The 13,826-nt window shown below is 64.8% G+C and overlaps 5 protein-coding genes across 5 annotated transcripts in view; 2 read left to right on the forward strand and 3 right to left on the reverse strand.

Moving 5' to 3' along the window:
• Positions 1 to 29: 29 nt before the first annotated feature.
• On the reverse strand, positions 30 to 2,094 carry EMIHUDRAFT_216843 (hypothetical protein; the record flags this gene model as incomplete). The annotated part of the gene is made up of 4 exons (XM_005761403.1): positions 30 to 713; positions 1,305 to 1,642; positions 1,739 to 1,821; positions 2,039 to 2,094. 4 exons carry the CDS (start codon positions 2,092 to 2,094, stop codon positions 30 to 32), a joined length of 1,161 nt encoding a protein of 386 aa, XP_005761460.1.
• Positions 2,095 to 4,025: 1,931 nt separating this feature from the next.
• On the forward strand, positions 4,026 to 5,853 carry EMIHUDRAFT_216846 (hypothetical protein; the record flags this gene model as incomplete). The annotated part of the gene is made up of 3 exons (XM_005761404.1): positions 4,026 to 5,351; positions 5,448 to 5,671; positions 5,760 to 5,853. The coding sequence occupies 3 exons, from the start codon at positions 4,026 to 4,028 to the stop codon at positions 5,851 to 5,853; spliced, it is 1,644 nt and encodes a 547-aa protein (XP_005761461.1).
• A 2,002-nt stretch (positions 5,854 to 7,855) lies between these two features.
• Positions 7,856 to 8,779, forward strand: EMIHUDRAFT_428183 (trafficking protein particle complex subunit 4; the record flags this gene model as incomplete). Its single annotated transcript, XM_005761405.1, has 4 exons — positions 7,856 to 7,936; positions 8,000 to 8,138; positions 8,205 to 8,299; positions 8,362 to 8,779. 4 exons carry the CDS (start codon positions 7,856 to 7,858, stop codon positions 8,488 to 8,490), a joined length of 444 nt encoding a protein of 147 aa, XP_005761462.1. The 3' UTR covers positions 8,491 to 8,779.
• Positions 8,780 to 8,867: 88 nt separating this feature from the next.
• On the reverse strand, positions 8,868 to 10,441 carry EMIHUDRAFT_438170 (hypothetical protein). The gene is made up of 6 exons (XM_005761406.1): positions 10,417 to 10,441; positions 10,114 to 10,153; positions 9,916 to 10,036; positions 9,477 to 9,785; positions 9,312 to 9,392; positions 8,868 to 9,180 (listed from the first exon to the last, which is right to left on the reverse strand). The coding sequence occupies exons 2-6, from the start codon at positions 10,122 to 10,124 to the stop codon at positions 9,109 to 9,111; spliced, it is 594 nt and encodes a 197-aa protein (XP_005761463.1). The 5' UTR covers positions 10,125 to 10,153; positions 10,417 to 10,441; the 3' UTR covers positions 8,868 to 9,108.
• Positions 10,442 to 12,805: 2,364 nt separating this feature from the next.
• Positions 12,806 to 13,826, reverse strand: part of EMIHUDRAFT_452945 (hypothetical protein) — a gene marked incomplete at both ends in the record, with an annotated part of 3,148 nt that continues 2,127 nt past the window's right edge. The window contains 4 exons of the mRNA XM_005761407.1: positions 12,806 to 12,931; positions 13,000 to 13,086; positions 13,179 to 13,328; positions 13,448 to 13,798. Of these exons, the coding sequence (XP_005761464.1) occupies positions 12,806 to 12,931; positions 13,000 to 13,086; positions 13,179 to 13,328; positions 13,448 to 13,798 (714 nt within the window). The remainder of the gene's footprint in view (positions 12,932 to 12,999; positions 13,087 to 13,178; positions 13,329 to 13,447; positions 13,799 to 13,826) is intronic.

Consider the following 13,826-nt stretch of genomic DNA (forward strand, 5'->3'; position numbering starts at 1 on the left):
CGGCGGTGAACTCCAAAATTTGCTATAACCTATGTGTCCGGTCTAGTAGGTGGCGCAATGTGATATCTCTTCGTGTTCTTCAGCACCGACCGGACGTTGGCGGTAAGAAAGGGCGCGCTCGGGCCGATGTGCTGCAGCCCGACGAGCGCGCCGCGCAGCTCTGGTGCGTGGAAGAACGCGCGTGCCGCCGGCCGCAGCGACAGCCGCTGCAGCAGCACGCACAGACGCGCCGCCAGAGACTCGTCGCCGTCGCGCGATGCGCCGTCGCGCGAAATCACCCTGGCTGCGACCCGGAAGAAACGCGGCGTGCAGAGTGCCTCCACCGCCGCCTCGGCGACGGGCCGTGGCGCGGCGAGCAGCGCGAGGAGAGAGGCGGACGACGCCATCGCGAGCGGCGGGTGGCCACAGCCTGCGGCCTCGACCAGCTCTGCGAGTCCGAGCGACAGCAGCTCGCCGCGAGCCGCGCAAGCAGACTCCTCCTCCCCTCCCTCGAGCTGCAGCGCCCGCACCGCCGCCACAGCATCGCTCACCAACGTACCGCTGCCGCCGCCTCCCGCCCCTCCCGCCTCGCCGGCTTGGCGCAGCGAGAGGCGCAGCAGGAGCAGCGCCGGCAGAACCCGCGCCGCCGCAGGAACGGTCCCGGCCGCAGCAGCGGTCACCGCCGTCGCGGTCGTCGCGACGGAAAGGGAGGAGGAGCGCGTCTCCTCACTAGCCTATGGCCGGACACGGGCCGCTGAAGAGGGCAGAGGTGGCCTCGCCTCCCGCCGCCCCTCCGAAGCCCTCGCCTGCGGCGCGAGTCTGTCGGACAAGTGGCGCACGAGCCGCCTCTCCCACTGCGCCGCCGGCCGCGCGCCCAACCTCGCCCGAGGTGGCCCGGAGGGGGGAGCGTCCGCGGCGTCGGCCGTACCTCTGCCCGCCGCGCCGCCGCCCGCCGCGCCCCACAGCAGCTTGTACGCCGCCACCGCGGCAGGGTCGTCCAGAGGCAAAGAGACGCACAGGTCGACCGCGCCGCCGAACGCGGCGTCGTCCAGGCTCGCTCCGTCCAGCGGTGCCGCCGCCCCCGTCGGGAGGAGGAGCGCGGTTGCGAGCGCGCGGCTGCGTTCTAGCCGACCTTGCAGCGCCTTTTCCCGCAAAGCGGCGGCAGAGTCGGCGGCGGCGGCGGGCGGAGGTGGAGGCAGTGCCGCTGGCGCAGGCCGTGCCGCGCGCGGATCGGAGAGGCGCGCTGAGGTGGCAGCCTGGCAGGCGGCAAGCTTCGCCCTCCGCCTCTCGAGCTCCTCGTGCCTCGACTTGAGAAGCGAAGCGACCCGCTCCAGCCGCTCCACGTGAGCACCGGCGCGTGCCTCGAGCGCCTCGCGGCCACGCGCAGAGAGGCGAGAAGCCTCAGCTGCCAGGAGAGCGCGCAAAAGTGGCTCGTCCGGCGCCGGCGGCTGCTGCGCGGCGCTGCTCTCGGCCACTGCAACCGCCGCTTCACGGCAGGCGACGGCCGCCTCACGTGCCGTCACCTCGTCGTGCCGCCGCTGGAGCGCCCGCGCCGATTCGGCCAGCGCCTCGTGCAGCGAGCGGAGCTCCGACGCCGCGGAGGCGAGCGTTCGAGGCTGCCCTGCTGACTCCAGCATCTTACACCGGCCGGTGGGGAGGGCGCCTTGGGTGTAAAAAAAAATTTAGCCGAGTGGAGGGAGGAGCGTGCCGGACGGGGCGTCGCCGCGCCGTCCGATGGTCTGCTGCCCCGCGCAGCAACCGTCGGGCGACGACCCGGGGGCCAAAAACCCGGCGACGACGGCGCTCAGGATGGGGCGTGACCTCCTGCCTCCAACCTCCTTCCTTTTTGAGCAGGTGTGACGCCGCGCGAGCGACGCTCCGAGATCGCCCGAGATAGCGCGGCGCGGCCCCGAGATCGCCCGAGATAGCGCGAGATCGCCCGAGATCGCGCGGCGCGGCCCGGGGCGGGGTGGATGGGTTGGGAGCGAGGGGGCGGAAGTGTTCAGTGCGGTAGATGGCGAGCTCGAGGCGCGTGAGCCGGACCTGTGAGCCGGACCACCCCCTCTTGTTATCTGCGTTGTTGAGCCAGGACTCAACATACTCGGGCTTGCTCATCCCAAACTGTCACTCCCCTTTCTCCCGGCCGGGGTGGGGCGCGCGCGGGGGCGGCGGGTGTGCGGCGGGTGTGAGGGATGTCTGTGAGACCGAGAGCGATATGCCATGTCCGCCTTGCTTTGTTTCCTAACATCGAAGGCTAAGCTCAAAAAAAAATTTAGTTCGGTGTGAGTGTGTTTATCTACTGCATCTTTAGTGCACTTTAGCGCAAATTTAGCGCAAATTTAGCGCAAATTTAGCGCAAATTTAGCGCAAATTTAGCGCGAGTTCACTGCGACTTTACATCCAGATTTAGCGAGGTTAGTGCGTCTTTAGTCCAGCCGCGCAGTAGGATCCAGCCGCAGCCCCTCGCTGGGCCTCCCTCCCCCTCTCCCCCTGCAGTTCCCTGCCCACTCGCAAAAGTTCCCCGTCCCATCCCCAACCGAACGAAGGTTCTTCAGCTGAATATCAACATCCAAGGTGCTTTCCGGGCTGCTTCTCCGGGCCCGCCGAGCGAGCGGCAAAAAGTTTGCCGGAAGCGGGGCGTGAACATAACGACTTTACTGCGATGGCAGAGACGGCCGAGCAGACGAGGGTGGCGCTGCCGTGGCAGCAGGGAGAGGCGAGGGGCACGCTCAACCTGCCGGCGTCGACCAAGGTGGAGGACCTCAAGCTGTGCCTCAACGCGAGCGACTGCGCCGCGGTGATGTTTGACACGGTCATCATCGAGGTGAGGAAGGGCGGCTTTGAAATTCCAAGACCGACCCTCACCTCTACTCTATTACAGCTGGTGGTCACGGGCACAGCATGGGTTGTGCGGTCGGAGGTGGTGCTTGCGGTGGCGCATTCAACTGTGCTGGTCCTCCTCTCGGGAATAGGTGCTGTGCCTGTGCTCAGTCGGGAGATCTTGCTCTGGAGGGCTGCATATCTAGCCTCACTGGGAGCCTGCCTTTGGGTCATGAGGGCAGGGGCCAGGCATCTCTTGTGGTGCATTCTTGGCAGCCAAGGAGCAAAGCACGCGGCCCTGGCTAGCTGTGGTGTGGCTGGGAAGCCGTGCTAAAGATGCGTGCCCGCACTAAAGATGCGGGACCCACACTAAATGTACTGCAGCTGCCCGCACCTAAAGTGAACTAAATGTGGCGCTAAATTGGAGATAAAACACACTAAATATGTGCTAAATATGTGCTAAATATGTGCTAAATTCGCGCTAAAGACGCACTACACACGCACTCGAACACACACTAAATAGCGCACTAAACTATCACTAAAGTTCATTCACACGCACTAAATTTAGTCCCAAGCGCCCTCCGGTGGCACAAAAAAGATCCGCCCTCCTACTCGAGTATCTCGCGATGCGCTCCCCAATCCCGTTCCCCTGTGTCCCGGATCGTCCTTCCAAAATCCTGCTCGTGCAGGTAGGGACCCTGTCCTCCCCCCATCCCTCGTCTGGGTTGTGTGTTCTTTCTTTCTTTTACACAGCGAAAGAGGTTGTGCGACGGTGTATCATTCACTTTATGCTACCGTTGCATATCGGATATGCAACGGTGGCATAAAGTGAATGATACACCGTCGCAGGTTGCCACGGCGGGAGGACTCGCCGTCTGAGCCTAGCGCAGCGCGAACTCGCTCTGAGCCTAGCGCAGCGCCTCGGACACCACCATTTTCAATCTAAGTGGCTCTTACGTACATTCCCGGAGGAGGACTGCTGACAGGGTTTGCGATGAGGATTTTGGCTCGCCAACAAGCCCTAAAAAGAAAGAAAGCCGGGAAACGGAATTATACCTGCGTCTGTTTATTATGACCATTTGTTGTGCAGCCACAGCATCCCGGGGGGGTGAAGCAAACGAATAAGCCTCGCATTTTACCATGCGGGACGGACCGGCGGGAGTCTTCGGAGCGCGAGCATCGCCGTAGGGCAGCAGCGCCGCCGCCCGACGCTCTCATCGAGCGCAATGTCGTGCTGCTCCGTCTGCCGCAAGCCCAAGAAGACCACCGACGAACGGCGCGACGAGGCGTACCAGCTCGAGGGCCTCATCCCCGACGGCCCTATCACCTCGCTGCCGCACCTCGGCCGCAAGGTGGAGGCCGGACTGCAGGAGCGGATCCTGCCAGAGTCGATCTATGCCGCGGTCATCATCATCACGCTCGACACGCGCGGCACCCCGCCCGAGCTCGTCACACGCGTCCTGCCGCTCGTCTTTGTGCTTGTGCTGGCGCTCGCCGCGCAGCTCCTGTTCGCAATCTACCTCGACCGGGCCGTCTGGCTGGTGGAGGGCGACCTGGCCGACAACTGCGACGAGACGGAGCAGCTCATGCGCTGGGTGGCCACCTTCACCTTTGTCTGCGTCGTCTTTGCCGACGTTGGCAACACTTTCGAGATGCACGAGTGGTTGCAAAACATGCCGAGCGAGTGGATGCACAAGCGGCTCAAGTTCCGCTCGTACGAGCTCTCGGAGCGCCTCGTCACCAAGGTGCTCCCGGGCGCAAAGTTTACGCCCGTCAACAGCCCCGCCGTGAGCCCTGTTGCCAGCCCCGCAAACAGCCGCTCTGGCAGCCCGGCCATTGTCGGCAAGTCTCGCCGGAGCCGTGCGCCAAAGCCGGCTCCACAGCAGCCGTCGGCCGAGGAGGAGCCGCCGTCGGATGCGCCGCTCTCGCGCCTCTCCGTCGACCCTGTCGACGACGACGGCGTGCCGGTCGACGCGCCCTCGCCACCGGCCTCGCCGCCCGCCTCGTCGCCCGCCGGTGACCGGCGCTCTCAGGGCGACCGGCGCTCCCAGGGCGAGTCGCGGCGCTCCCAGGGCGACCGGCGCTCCCAGGGCGACCGGGGGGCGGCAGAGCGGCGCTCGCAGGGCGCGGGCGGGCTGCCGACGGACGACGCCGGCCCGTCGCGGGCAGAGGAGCGCGTCGAGCGCGCACGCACGCAGAGGCGAAAGAGCCGCGTGTCTGCGGCCGACCCGAGCCTCAGCGCGCCGCTCAACCCTCCGGCCAGCCCGCCCGCCCCCGTCGCCGTGCCTCTGTCGCCTGGCGCCGGGGAGGACCCCGGACAGCGCGGCTCAATTGCGGGTGCCATCTCGCTCACCATCACGAGACCGCTCACCGGCCTCACGCGCATCGAGCGGACCGGCTTCCAGATCATGCTCCTGGTCAAGTTCGTCGCCTCGGTCATCGTCATCATCTCCGGATCGGGAGCGGTCGTGCGCTCAGGGAACGACTTTGACCTCATTGTGAACTCACTCGCCGCCGTCTTCATCGTTGACATACCCGCCCTGGCCTACAAGGTTTGTGGGGCCGTGATCCGCTTTTTCATGCCGCCACGATGGGACCGGCGCATGTCGCACAGCCCAAACACGACTGCCCTCCGCCCTCGCACGCAGGTGTTCCTGCCCCCGGCCTTCAAGCGGCTCATCCAGGACATGCCGCCCTTCTCCAACCCCGCGCGCGAGGAGGCCAAGAAGTGCACCTGCAAGTCGCTCATCAACCGCTGCTCCTCTGCGATTGCGGCCAAGGTCCGGATCGCCTTTGTCGCGCTCTACATCTACATCTACTTTGCTCTCTGCGTCTGCATCTCGTATTTGCTCGTCCAGGCGCCGTGCTTCCGGTACACACCCAGCCATCGGTGCCGGTGCACTCGCGCCATGACCGTGCGGCGTGTGTGGCCCCACCCTCGCAGATCCGATGGTGTGGAGGCTGGGACAGCTGCCCGTGGTGGCTCGCTTGGCTGTGCAAGGGAACCTACTGGTGCTGGTTCGACGACGTGGCCCAAAGTGGCGGCTGGAATAGCAGTCTATTGGGCGACAGCGACCTGTGCGTGTTCCCCCCGCCACCAGCGCCATCGGCGCCTCCACCGTGATGTAGCTGCGATGGACTCGCCACGCCGCAATGCGATGGAGAGTACCACCCGTTGTGACGTTGCGGGCTCGGGCGCGGCCGCGGCGAGGCGGCCCGGCGCACACCGAGGCGGGGCTGAGCGGGATGGCGCACCTGTGCGCTGGGCCTAAATGTATTGCCGGTGGGTGCGCCTCGTGCGGCGAGGGAGAGCCATGTGTAGTGATCTCGGGGAAGCCGAATGCTCCATGATTCGGGATGGGCGCCTCCGAGAGATCCAAGACCCAATATTGTAGAGGAGGTGAGGCCAAGCCCAGCGCGCTTTCTTCCTTTCGCCGAAAGTGTTGCGGCGAGCAGCAGGCGCTCCGACTCCACACTCCAGCGCCTCTATCAGCAGTCTCTGTGTGGCAGCTATTACGGCCCCGAGAGCAGCACCGCCGCGCGCCGCGCGACCACACGACCCTCCACACGCGGGAGGGCAGGCTGCTCCACCGCGCCTCCATCGCCGCGCAAGCCGCCTGCGCGTGCACAGTGGCACAGAACACCCCGAGTGCAAGAGACGGCAAAGGCCGCGCGCACATCGCTGCGTCGGCCTGTAGAGCATGCAGGCATGCACAGCGTCTCTGGGGGTCAATTCTTAGGGCCTGGAGTCGGAAAATTTTCTCTCTTTCCCGTCAGGGGACAGTGCCAGTGCGGGCCAGTCGCACCGTTAAGCGTTATTCTTTTGTAAATATAAAAAATAAATAATGTATGTAAAAAGCTAAAACTAAGGACGAGAGGGCACAAAGATTTCGTGATTTCGTCAGGGACGGGGAACTGGAAACGAATTAGATTGCACATCTCAGAAAGAAAGAAAGAAAACACACGTTGAGGAGGAGGGATGGGAGGACGGCACGCCGCCACCCCACACCCCCCGGGATTTCACGGGAAGGAAGGTGGTGTTTGCTAGCCTAAACTGCACCTGGAAAGGGAGAGCGAGACTCATCATTTAGAGAATGTGGGAGGGCCGAGCCCGGGACCGCGTGAGCGCTGCAGTCCTGCAGTCGCGCACACGCGCGCTTGGGTACGCGCTACGGTGGAACTCGTGTTAATTGAACAAGGCTGACCCCTACCCCTCTCGGTGGGCTTGCAGGTAGGGGGTTCGGGTAATAAGGTGCATCGGGGTCGGCGGGCGTGAACTGGAGTGATACCGCTTCGGCCGTTTAGTAGCGAACTCCCTTTCCCCTCGACGGCCTTCTGAGCTGCCTCGGCTGGGTGTGTGTCTCTGCCGTTCCTTCGTCCGGCTGTTCGTACCTGTTCGTGCGTCAGGTGTGGGTGCGTTTTGGCCAGTGCCGTTCCTGCGTCCGGCTCTGGGAACCCGTTCGTGCGACAGGTGAGTGTTCGTGTGTCGTGTGTGGGATTTCTACCGTTGAGCTGTGCCGTTCCTGTGTCCGGCTATTCGTACCTTGTTCGTGCGGGAGGTGTGTGTGGGGGAGGGGTCTGCCCAGTGCCTGTTTGCTTTAACCCGGTTGAGCCATGGGGGAGTCAGGCAGGAGGAGTTTTGGGCTGAGGGGCCGTGCTTTCCGTTGAAATCGTTCCAGCGTTGTGTGATTTGAAGACGTCTATAGCTTTCGTGTGGAGTTCGATGGAGCCTGTTTCTTTGCAGAGCTCTCCGAATGGAGCGTAGGTGTCTGACAGTGACTGCGGAAAAGGGTAGAATTCTTTGATGCGGAGGCGGAGCGCAGGGCAATTGCGCTTGAGAGGGAGGTGTGGGTTGACGGGGAGTGTCGGTTGACGGGGTGGGCCGCGCTATCAAAGACACGTGAAACGAGGCAGTGCACCGAAAGTACCCGGGGCGGATTTCTCCCCTGCAAGACCGCCCGCTATCGCGGCGCACGCGAGGCAGTCGCCGTGCTGGAGGACGACCCGCGCTGCAACGCCGGCCGCGGCTCGAACCTCAACCTGGACGGCATCGACGATGGCCTATCGCCCCGCCCGCGAAGGCAATCTCCTCTCCCTCTATATCAACAACCGTGCTGGTGGTCTCATCTTCCATAGAGTGCGTTCTTCCTGCAGATCCGCGCACCTCCACCGCAGCCAACAGCATCCCCCGCCAAAACAGGACTTCAGTCCTAACGCGGCCAAGCTCGACACCAACGAGCAAATGCAGCTGGCGTCGACGTTCAGCGGACTCGCCCTCATCATGGGCCAGCTCGCGCCCAGCCGGCCCTCATCCGGGATGCAGCTGCTCGAGGCGGACGGTGGGCGCACCTCAACAGCAGGACACCCCCGCCGGCCAGCCCCCACCCCGCGCTGTGCTGCCACAGGCTTTCTGTTGCAGTCCTTCGACTCGCCCACTGGCATCAAATTCTTCCTCACGGCGGAGCCCGACGCCAAGGGCCTCGACCTAGTGCTGCGAGAGGTGCGTTGCGAGTGCCTCCGAGAGAGGGCGCGCACTCCCGCCGAGAGAGCACGCGCCCGCAGGTGTACACTTACTATGCTGACTACGTGCTGAAGAACCCGTTCTACGAGATGGACATGCCTATCCAGAAGGGTGGCAAGTTCTGCCAGAAACTCGATCGGATGGTGGCGCAGGTGCAGGATAGAAGGTAGCACGTGGCGCACACCGGGACCGGTCCGGTACGGCTCTAGTGACATACATGTTGCATGCACATCCTGTGCATGCACATGTGCATGCACATGTGTAGAGTGCGGGTGAGTGGGCAGAGTCCAGAGAGAGCGCGTGGGTGCACGGACTCTGCTGCGTCCCGAGCACACTACCGTGCGGGACTATGGGACTCTAGGCTCTAGCGCACTGCCGCGCTGTGCGAGAACAACTGGAGGCGCCCGCCCGTGGCCCCGACTGGCGACTCTAGCGTGTGGCGACTGGGACTGCGGAGAAAACTACAACTAGCAGGTAAACTACTCTTGCCAATTCGCAAAACGATTGAAAGAGCTTGAGTGGTGCATGCTGCATCCGCGATCCGCGTGGGCCGTTGTTATTTTTTTTGACCGTGTATTCCCTACGTTGCTACGTATTGTGGCGCAGCCACGAGCCCCAGGGTCTCTGGTGTCTGGAGATGTGCGCTGTGGACTAACCGGACCGCACCTCTCCCCTCCATCACAAGCCGCCACACCGCACTGGCGTGCGCTCAAGGTTCAGACTACACACCTCTCCCCCATGATAGAGCAAGTTCCACAGCCTTGCCGTGCGCAAAAGTTGAAGCCAAGTTAGTGCATTTTGAGCACATCCTTGAAGGGCATCGAGTCTGGCAGGTCAGAGGGTTTGACGGAGGCGACCGCCTGGTTGCGACGGGCGAGGCTGAGGTGAGGGGCGTGAGTGGGGTGTGTTGCCGAGGCTGGGGTGAGGGGCGTGAGTGGGGTGTGTTGCGTGAGAGAGAGGGATTTTAGGTGTGTCTGTGGCCGCGGCGCACCTTCGCCATGCTCGACGCCACCTCCGCCTCCAGCTCCTTGACCTTCTCCGCTGGCAGCGACTCTTTGAGGCCGGCAAGCACCTGAGGAGGGAAGGGGGTGGAGTTGTTGAGGGGGGAGGGGAAGAGGGGGGTGAAGGGCGCGGCCCGCGTGCGTGCGTGCGTCGCCTTTGTGTTTTGCGACGAGAGGAAGGCGACCGAGTTTGTGATGATGCTCTTCTTCTCCGCCTCGGTCAGCTTATACTCGAGGCCGTCATAGGCGGACGCCTCGCGCCGCTCGAGGAGCTTCACGTTGGTCATAATGTCGTGCACCAGCGTCCCTTCGACCGTGTACTTGCACTGGCTCGGGTCGCGCGCCGCGGCCACCGTCGGCACGACTCCGGTGCAGAGCGGGTCCTTCTCGACGCGGCCGATGATGGATTTGAGCAGCTCGGGCTGCGCTGCGGCGAATGCCTCGTACGTCTCGCGCACCTTGGTCTGCGGGCGAGGCGGGGAGGGGGGCGGGTGGGGGTGAGGGTAGCGGGTCGGAGGGGTTGTTCAGGCCGCCGCCGTCAGAATGCACAGCCGCTGGCCGGCAGAGGAGAGGCAGAGAGGCGGCAGCACGCACCGCCTGGGCCGCAATCGGCTTGAGGCTCTCGGCGAGGTGCGGCGTGAGCGCGAGCCATTTGGCCTCGGCGGCCTTGAGCTTGCCAACCACGTCGCCAGAGGCGACCTCGCCCATGAGGTGCCTGCGCACAGCGTTTCTCAACCTCAGCAGCCATGCAGCAGCGTTGAGGGGGGAGCGTGAAGGCGCATTGGTTCGCACCTCAACGACATAGCTGCCGCACGCGCCGGCCGCAGTCTCCCTGAGAGACAACGCGGGCGTGCCAGGTCAGGCCGACGCAGCGATGTGCGCGCGGCCTTTGCCGTCTCTTGCACTCGGGGTGTTCTGTGCCACTGTGCACGCGCAGGCGGCTTGCGCGGCGATGGAGGCGCGGTGGAGCAGCCTGCCCTCCCGCGTGTGGAGGGTCGTGTGGTCGCGCGGCGCGCGGCGGTGCTGCTCTCGGGGCCGTAATAGCTGCCACACAGAGACTGCTGATAGAGGCGCTGGAGTGTGGAGTCGGAGCGCCTGCTGCTCGCCGCAACACTTTCGGCGAAAGGAAGAAAGCGCGCTGGGCTTGGCCTCACCTCCTCTACAATATTGGGTCTTGGATCTCTCGGAGGCGCCCATCCCGAATCATGGAGCATTCGGCTTCCCCGAGATCACTACACATGGCTCTCCCTCGCCGCACGAGGCGCACCCACCGGCAATACATTTAGGCCCAGCGCACAGGTGCGCCATCCCGCTCAGCCCCGCCTCGGTGTGCGCCGGGCCGCCTCGCCGCGGCCGCGCCCGAGCCCGCAACGTCACAACGGGTGGTACTCTCCATCGCATTGCGGCGTGGCGAGTCCAGACCAGCGACGAGGGGTGGGGCTTGGGTTTTCAGGTATGTTGGGTGGGAGAGAGAGAGAGAGAGAGAGAAGAGAGAGAGAGAGAGAGAGGGGGGGGGGGGTGAAGGGGGACTGTGGCCCCGTGAAACTTCGTTCGACCATTGCGTGTCTCGCGGGCTCGGGCTGACGGCATCGCTGACCATGAGCCCGGGTCCGCAGCCAGGGAGTCCCAGCAGGGATGCAGTTGCACAGCTTCTCTTAGGAGCGGGCGCTGAGGTACGACGCCAACGGCTCTCCTCCTTCCTGAGCGATGCCGGGGTATCATCGGCCGAGAGTGCCCTCGTTGAGGCCGGCTTCAACTCTATAGCACTGCTCAAGGCTGCTACATTTGAAGATCTCACTGCTGCAGGCGTAACGCCGGTGCACGCTCGAGCCTTGGTGGCCACAAACGATGGCGATCCGGACAGAATCACGATTGGGGACCCGCCCGAGGACAATGACAGCCGGAGCTCATTGCTGGGCCGAACCAAAAAGGTCGAGCCAGAGAGGAGGCGCTGCCCCTCTATGACCACACTCTGCCTCGGCTTTGTGTTGGTTTGTGCTGCTGTTGCTGCCAGCCCAGCGCGGCCCGGCCTGCAAGCCCGTGCTGAAGCGTGGTTGCTGCGTGGCAGCAGCAGCAGCAGCGGCACCAGCAGCACCAGCAGCACCAGCAGCACCAGCAGCAGCGCGGCTGCACGAGGAGGTCATCCAACAGGGACAATCAACGACGGCCGCAGTAGCACACGAGGTCACAATGGTGGCCGTGATAAGGTGGCCAGGACGCAGCGGATGGACAAGCCACATGCCGTGTCTGGAGCTCCCGTTCGACGGCGGATGCACAAGCCACAACCACCACTTCTTCACAGGCCACCACCGCCACCTCCTCTTTACAAGCCGCCGCCGCCGCCGCTGCCGCCACCTCCTCTTTACAAGCCGCCGCCGCCGCCGCCGCCGCCGCCGCCGCCGCCGCCGCCGCCGCCGCCGTCACCAACACCAACATCACACTACGGCGCGCCGCTTCCCCGCAGTGGGAAGAGAGGCACTTCAGAGGTAGTGCCCAAGCGCCCCCGTTCGCCCTCGCAAGCGAGGCCCAGTCGGCGAGCACCGGCTCAGGCTGTTCAACCGGGGCCACCGGTTGCGGGAAACAATAGCCCAGCACCAACGTCCGAGGGGGCCGAGAGAGGTGCAACAAACGCGGCGGAGCGGGAACGACTCAAAGCCGCTCGAGATGCAGAGCAAGCTCGCGGAAAGAAGCAGGGCAGGGAGGACAGACAGCGGCAACGCGAGGCGGCTGAGAAGGCGCGGGCCTTGAAGGCGGATCAAGAGCGAAGTGGCAGCATGGCGTCAAGCGCCCAAGGCACGCCGCAGGTGCAGCGTTCTGGATGGTACGTCGGGTCCTTTGCGCAGAGCTGCACGGCAACTTGCAAAGCGCACGGCTTGGTTTGCACCGAAGACATGCTTGCAGCACACAATGGCGATGTCAACACCAGCAAAGGTGTCATGATGACGGCAGGCCTGAGTCATCTGGGCTCGAAAATTGACCCGGACCGCTGTGACACGAAGTGGGGTGACGCTCCAGATACTCCGGTCATGGACGAGACTGGGTGGTGTGCAACATCCAAGAGCACACGCACGCATGGAACTTACAACTGCAAGGCGCAAACTTCACAGAACAAGATGCGCGTTTGCTACTGCCATACCACGGGCCAATCTGTGGACGTGCACCCACGGCCGCTGAGGTCGTCTCCGCAACCGCAATCCCAATCGCATCCGCAGCCGCAGCCCCAGCCCCAGCCCCAGCCCCAGCCGAAGGCGCGCGCCGCTCGCAAGGCCAAGGGCAGGCAAGTGAAACAGTAACCGAGTGCTCGATCTCGATACGAAGAGCGCGCGCACATCGCCCCGGGCCAGGAGAGGGAGAGTACAAGCGTGGAATAATTTCTTGATTCGCTGAGTATACAAACGGTCCAACGGCCACTGCACCTTATCAACACGCAAGAACGTTGATTATATTGGCATTGCGTCGAGAGTGTTGGTCCGCGGTCTCGCCCTCACTGCACCTGACATCCGACGGCGGGTGCGGCAAGCAGCGCGCCGCCCACCACGGCGCTCACCGACGCTCCGATCTTTTGGCCTGTCTGCCTTTGCTCAGCGTGCGCCTCGAGGGAACGCAAAGCCTATTCGTCCACAGACGCCAGCGTGAGGAGATGCTCTCCACGGCCCTCCTCTAACGAGATCGGTGCACCTCCGCCCACGCGCGGCGCGTCTCCGCAGAGACAGCGGGCGGCGGAGGCGGCGGCTCCCCCTTGAGGCGTGGCAGCGGAGACGACACCTGATCGCATCGGAGGAGCGGTGGCGGTATTGCGCGGCGCGGGCGGGCGAAAGTGGGCGGGCACGCTGCTGGCAGATCGAGGGAGCAAGCACCGGCGCTAGGCTCTCGGGGAAGCTGCGCGGCGGTCCGTCGGGGTAGGAGAAGCCCGTCGGGGGAGGGGCCGCCGCCGACTGCGGCGGAGGCACCGAGTGCAACCCCTTGGGAAAGGCGGCACACGCTCCCGGTGCCGCCGGCGCCGCGTCCTTGCCGCCCGCCTCCCCCGCCGCGGCTGCAGCGGCGGCAGTGGCGGCGGCAGCGGATCCCATCGCTCCTCCGAGCGCAGACCTGCAAGTGCAACGGCGGTCAGGTGGGTGGGACGCACCTGCGCGGGGCGCTCGGGCTGCGCGGCCGCGGACTTCTTGCCCCCCATCCGCGCCTCGAGACGCGCCGCCATCGAGAGAGAGAGGTCTTCGGCGGTGGTCGCCGGAGTGCGGCGCGAGGTGGAGAGGGAGGCGACGCGCTCCGCCAAAAAGGCGTCGGAGCACTCCTGCGGACGCCGGGGGGAGGAGCGCGCGTCAGCCTCCGCCAGCTGCATCGCCGCGCCGACTCCCCGCTCCTGAAAGGCCGGGGGCGCCCTCCCCGCAAGCACGTGCTGCGCAAACATCTGCGTCTGCGCAAACTCGGACACAAACGGCCTCGCACGCGGCTCGGCCATGTCGACAAAGGCGGTGCGCTGGCAGTCGAGCGCCTCCGCCTCGTCG

Source organism: Emiliania huxleyi (genome assembly GCF_000372725.1).
Source record: "Emiliania huxleyi CCMP1516 unplaced genomic scaffold EMIHUscaffold_71, whole genome shotgun sequence".
Taxonomy (NCBI): domain Eukaryota; phylum Haptophyta; order Isochrysidales; family Noelaerhabdaceae; genus Emiliania; species Emiliania huxleyi.

Coding starts and splice junctions, on each gene's coding strand:
- EMIHUDRAFT_438170 (XM_005761406.1), bottom strand. Junction 9,786..9,915: donor AGCCGATTGCGGCCCAGGCG/GTGCGTGCTGCC, acceptor CCTCGCCCGCAG/ACCAAGGTGCGCGAGACGTA. Junction 9,181..9,311: donor TGGCGTCGAGCATGGCGAAG/GTGCGCCGCGGC, acceptor CGTCGCAACCAG/GCGGTCGCCTCCGTCAAACC.